The following is a 6,182-nucleotide window of genomic DNA, read 5'->3' on the forward strand; positions in this document are numbered from 1 at the left end:
TGGGTCTGATCTTGATCTTGCGCGAGCACCGCACTCACCACCCTCTCAGTTACAACAAAATACAACCTGAGAGGCGTTCCCACCAAAGGCTTGCACAAAACCGGCGGGCTCGCCAGATACTCCTTAAGCTTCACGAAAGCCTCTTCACACTCCTTCGTCCAGACAAACCTATTGTTTCGTTTTAAGCACTGGAAATACGGATGGCCTTTCTCTCCACTAGCTGACACGAAACGAGATAGGGCGGCCATCCGACCTGTAAGCTGCTGCACCTCCTTCACGGTAGTCGGGCTTCTCATCGCCAAAATGGCAGCGCACTTATCAGGATTTGCTTCGATTCCCCTCTCAGTCAAGAGAAAACCTAGGAATTTTCCCGCCTCCACGCCAAAAATGAACTTCTCGGGATTTAGCTTCAATTTATACTTGGCAATCGTGGTAAACAACTCCTCAAGATCTGAGATGTGCTTGCTCTTTTCTAGTGAAGTCACGACCATATCATCAACGTACGTTTGTACATTCCTCGCCAGCATCGGCGCAAGTACCTAATCCATCAACCTTTGGTACGTGGCCCCCGCATTCTTCAGCCCGAAGGGCATCACCTTGTAGCAGTAGCACGATCTCTCAGTCATGAAGGCGGTCTTCTCTTCATCCATAGGATGCATCTTAATCTGGTTGTACCCCGAGAAGGCGTCCAGAAAGCTCAACAACTTACACCCTGCTGCACTGTCAACCAGGGCATCTATACTCGACAAAGGGTACGAGTCCTTCGGAGAAGCCTTGTTTAGATCTGTGAAGTCGACGCACATGCGCCACTTCCCGTTGCTCTTCTTTACCAGCACGACATTAGCTAACCACTCAGGGTACTGGACCTCCCTGATATGGCCCGCGGCGAGGAGCTTCTGCATTTCGTCCCTAATCGCCTGTCTTCTCTCCTCGTTGAACTTTCTTCTTCTCTGTCGCACTGGTCTGACCTGAGGGTCCATCGCTAGGCGATGACACAAGAAATCGGGGTTGATTCCATGCATGTCTGAAGCAGACCATGCAAAAGCGTCCAGATGCCTTTCTATCACCTTGGCGATCTGGTCTTGTGTCTCACCTTCCAAAGATTTCCCCAACTTGAAGACCTTACCCCCGATCTCCCTCTCAAGCCACTCTTCGACTGGTTTGGGCCTTGTTTCGCTGGCGATCACCGCCCTGGCGATTCCCGACTCCCTGGCCTCCTCTGGGCGGTTTCTCGCTTCTTCCTTCCGACCGACATTCTCTCCCCCCGCCTCGGCGTCCATCATGACCTCGTCACTTTCGGTGATCACCTCCATCGCCGTGTCAACAACCCGCCCCTCTGCTGGCCTGGGCTCCACACCGGGAGGCGGCGTTGTGGTGACGTAGCTCACCGACCTCTTAGCCTTGAGGCTATTTTCGTAACACTTCTTTGCCTCCTTCTGGTCAGACCTTATGGTGATCACCACTCCCTCCATTGACGGCAACTTAACTTTCATGTGCCTTGTTGAGGGCACAGCTCCTATCCCGTTGAGGGTCGGCCTTCCCAATAGAATGTTATACGCCGAGGGGGCATTCACGACAAGGTACTTGATTTTCTCCGTTCTCGAGGCCACCTCGTCCGTGAATGTAGTTCTCAACTCAATGTACCCCCTGACCTCCACCTGATCGCCAGCAAACCCATACAAGCATCCTCCATAGGGCCTTAACTGGTCAAGGGGTAGTTGCAGCTTGTTGAAAGTCGGCCAGAACATGACATCTGCCGAGCTTCCTTGATCCACCAACACCCGGTGGACCTTTCTTCCCGCCGTGACTAGCGAGATAACTATGGGATCGTTGTCATGAGGCACAACGTCCCTGAGGTCCTCCTTGGTGAACGTAATGTCCACATCCGGCGAGTGATCCTCGAACGTTTCTACTGCCATCACAGACCTTGCATATTTCTTCCTCTGTGATGCAGTACATCCACCCCCTGAGAAACCTCCAGCTATGGTGTGGATCTCGTCGTGAATGGGCACCTCATGCTGTTGGCCCTCACTGCTCGCCGGCTGGGAGCTCGACGCTTGCCCCGTTCTCTTGTCCAGCAGGTAATCCTTCAAGAAACCGCACTCGACCAATTCGACGAGTTGGTAACCCAGAGCCAAGCACGAATCAAGGGAGTGACCAAAACTTTTGTGGAATTCGCACCATGTGTCCGGTTTTGGTCCCAACACCTTGTCTGAAACTTTCTCAGGCACTTTAAGCCTAGCGGCTATGTTGGGGATGGCGATCAGGTCTGCCAATCCCATGACGAACTCGTACCTCAGGGGGCGGTTGAACTCTCTAGGGCGCCCTGGCCCTCTCCCCTTGTTTTTCTTTGGATTGTAAGGATGGCGAGTCCTTTGATCCTTCTTGGCCGCCGCCGTCTCCAACACCCTTTGCGGCTGAGTTCTACTTTGGGCCCGTGGCTTAGTAGGAGCCACGATCCCTCTCTTTTCTGCAACCTCGCTCTCAGCGGCGATGTGAGCCACAGCACGTCGCCGAATTTCAGCAAACGTGGCGGGGTGGCTCCTAATCAGCGACTCGCTGAAAGGTCCAAGCAGCACGCCCTTTTTGAAGGCGTGCACAAACATCTCCTCGTCCTTGCCAGGCAAGCGGACTATCTGTGCTCCAAACCTATTCAGATAGTCCCTGAGGGACTCTCCCTGATGCTGCCTTACATCGAACAAGTCATAAGACACCATAGGTGGCGCCTTGTTCACGATGTACTGGTTGACGAAAAGCTTAGAGAACTGCTGGAAACTAGTTATGTGACCTGTAGGCAGGCTGACGAACCATTCCAGCGCTGTTCCATGGAGTGTGCTCATGAACATCTTACAATAAACTGCGTCTGAGCCCCCTGACAGCATCATCTGCGTATGAAACGCGGTGAGATGTGCCTCAAGATCCTCCAAGCCGGTGAAAGAGGCTTTCACAGCCACCATGCTCGCAGGGACCACCGTGTCCATGATCGCCTGAGCAAACGGCATCAGAAAAACGCACGGTGGAGACGACGGTACAACTTCTTCAACGGTTGTGCGTCCTCTCTGCTCGTGAAGAGACTGACGCAGTTCCTCATTAACCTTGTTGAGCTCTTCGTTTCTGGCCTGAGATGCGACCAGGTCTTCGTGCATCTTCGTCTGCTCAGCGCGCGACGCCTCCACATTCTCTTGCAACGTGCACATCATCTCCATCATTGGCGCCATGGTTACGGCGCTCTCTTCAATAGGTGGCACAACGGGACTTGAACGCGTATTTCTCATCTTTCTCATGAGATATCAACAGATCAAACTCCAACGACTAGGGCCTTCACCACTGGAACGACTGATCCAGCAATCAATCGGTCAGAACTTCTCTAACCTCGAAAAACTTCCAAGAAAACAACCGCGACAGCGAACGATCGACTCAGATACTCAAACCTCCACAGAAACTCGCAATCTCAACACGAACTTCCTACTTCTCCACTAAAACCCCCGATTCACCGATTGAAAACTCAAACGAACGGTGAAAACCTCGATTCACCGATTGAAGGCTCAAACGAACGGTGAAAACCTCGATTCACCGACTGAAAACTCGAACGAACGGTGAAAACCTCGATTCATCGATTGAATGCGCAAACGAACAGTGCAAGACTTCAGAAAATGGTTGCACCAGCAAACAACCACACAAGAACTGCAGAAACTTCAAGAAACTCACGCTGTGGGGGGGAAACACGTTTTACACGGCCCCACGGTGGGTGCCTGATGATCCTGCCGCTTGACTTGAGTGCAAGAGTCTTGCCGCGTCAAAGATCTTTCCTCTGGATCAGCTTCGCACCACGTTAGCTTTTGCTCTTCACGCCTTAATGCCTCGCAAGAACCTGAAGAAAACAAAGTGGCGCCACTGCGGCCAATCGCGCTCCGACGCCCAAGTCAGTAGAGGAATCACCAAAAACTCAGAGAGAATATCTCAACTCAAGGAACCGTGCGTAGTGAATCTCAGAGTATGAAATGCGTTCTGAAAAGCGTAACTCATAAATCTGTTAAGTGTTCCTTATATACCTGAGCCTTTTCTCTCTCCTGACGGTTACACCTCTGGACGCGTGGCTCACATCCAGCTGTACACGTGTCACTATCTGAGCTAGGATAGCTTGAGCGTCATTTCTCTATTGCACCCAACCCTACACGTGTCGTCATCTGGATTGGAGTAACAGGTAGCATCCAACCCTACACGTTTCGTCATCTGGGGCTTCCACAACTTGAGCGTCACTTCTACTCTTCTCGCCATTCGACTAAGTTATCCACACAGGGAGTAACTCGGTGCACGACTTTCCTTGGAGCGCGACCCCTTAAGTGGCGAGTACCGGGTGCCACCACGCGCACCATCTCTGTGGTCTCGCCTGCCGCCATCACGATCTGTTTCACTTGCACACCATGCATGTTCTGGGGAACTGTTCCCTCGACCCGACCTCTGGCTAGGGTGTGATCATCTGATAACCTCATCCTCCGCTGCCACGTGACAAACATATCACTCGTCTTCCATACTTGTACCTCTTGGAAACCTTAAATAAGCTTTCCTGATCGTTCGGCGATGTGCCCCTTTCGGTGGTGTGTAAACCACCTGATCTCCTGGCATTCCCCGGCGATCTCTAACCACCCGATCTCCTAGTACTCACATACGACGACTGTGATGCAACTCTGGTGACCGCTGGTTACGCACATCAGAGATCGGAGAACGCCACTTCTGTCGATCAGGTGTCCCGTTCAACATGCCTATATTATCGCTTGCTGCCACGTCATCACACCCGATGACCTGATCGGTACAAGTATAATTAAAAGTATTAATTATAATATATTTTTTAAATCTTTTATATAAAAAAGTTATTTTATGTAATAAAAAAATATATTTTATTTAAAAAATAAAGTTAAAATTAGATTGAGTTCTTGAAATTTCATACTCATCTTAACATAAATATTATAATATTATAATATAAATCACATTGAAATTTTATTTTCCATGTAAAATAAATAAAAATTAACATTATTATTAAGGACTCACTCAAATCATTTAATACTTCAAATATAATACGAAAAAAATATTAAAGTTTAAACCAAAAAAAGTCACATTATAATACGAAAAGGAAAACATATTTAATCAAAATCAATTTTTTTATAATATAAAATAGTTATTACGTAAACGAACTATTACATTTTATGGTTGAGAAAATCGAGTGAGACATTTGGTCTCTATTTTAGGAAGTGCGGGCACTAGTATATAATATGAATACCACGACACTATACAAAGATGGGTAGAACAAAAGTATTGTTTAAAAAAAGGTGGTGACAAACGTGTACTTAAGAAGTCATTTTAACGACGGTTATCCCAACAACCATTTTTAAAAAGCGTTTGAAGATACTTATAACAATGGTTCTACCAGGAATTGTCGTTAGTTTGTAGTGCAGGGGACATTGATGATGGTTATTCCATTAAACCGTCGTTAATTTGCAGATTTTTAAAATCGCCTCGTTCATTTTTGTGGCCCACTCATTCATTTTTTCACTTTTTCACTCTTTCGCTCAAACTTCTCTACGTCGTCTCCTCATCACTCTATCGTCACCTCATCATTGCGACGTCTCCTCCTCACTGTGTCGCACCGCCAGCTCCTCGTCATTGTGACACTATCGTCCTGCCTGACCACCTCCCTGTGCCACCAAGCCCCTGTGCTGCCACCTTGCTCCACTCCACTCCTCATTGCTCCACTCCTTATTCTTCTTCTCCACCCTATGTCGCCATCATTGCAAGTCTTCTCTCTCTGCACTCGCCTTTTCCCTTCACCATCATTGCAACCACTATGTCGTCTCAGTCGAGCCATCTCTTATGTGCCTTTCTCTCCCTCTCTACCACAGTCAATGTCGTTCCACGCATGAAACCTCTATGCGCACAAACAGCTGCCTCTACGGCAACCCTTCACGTCGGCAACACCTCTAAACGTCGTCAACAACACCTCTGAACGACGTCGGCAACACCTTTGGCAAACTTAGTTTCACCCGCAACTCCACTATAGAAGGTTAGTATTTTTATCATTTATGGTTTTAATTTTTTGAATTAATTTTATAATAAATATTAATATTTGAATATATGTGTTGATTTGCTAATAGTTTAGGGTTTTAGGGAACTTGATTTAGTGGATA

General features: G+C 48.2%; 1 protein-coding gene across 1 annotated transcript; it reads right to left on the reverse strand.

The window, feature by feature from the left end:
• Positions 1-1,707: 1,707 nt before the first annotated feature.
• Positions 1,708-3,218, reverse strand: LOC137815576 (uncharacterized). Its single transcript, XM_068618690.1, has 2 exons — positions 1,927-3,218; positions 1,708-1,807 (listed from the first exon to the last, which is right to left on the reverse strand). The coding sequence occupies exons 1-2, from the start codon at positions 3,216-3,218 to the stop codon at positions 1,708-1,710; spliced, it is 1,392 nt and encodes a 463-aa protein (XP_068474791.1).
• Positions 3,219-6,182: the final 2,964 nt, after the last annotated feature.

Source organism: Phaseolus vulgaris, chromosome 1, assembly GCF_000499845.2.
Source record: "Phaseolus vulgaris cultivar G19833 chromosome 1, P. vulgaris v2.0, whole genome shotgun sequence".
In the NCBI taxonomy this organism is placed as follows: domain Eukaryota; kingdom Viridiplantae; phylum Streptophyta; class Magnoliopsida; order Fabales; family Fabaceae; genus Phaseolus; species Phaseolus vulgaris.

What these genes read in the sequence shown, in the direction of transcription:
- LOC137815576 (XM_068618690.1), bottom strand. Translation starts at nt 3,218, where the DNA reads ATGGCGCCAATGATGGAGATGATGTGCACGTTGCAAGAGAATGTGGAG. An exon ending in CAGAGGAAGAAATATGCAAG is followed by an intron (nt 1,808 to 1,926) that starts GTCTGTGATGGC and finishes TTATCTCGCTAG; the next exon opens with TCACGGCGGGAAGAAAGGTC.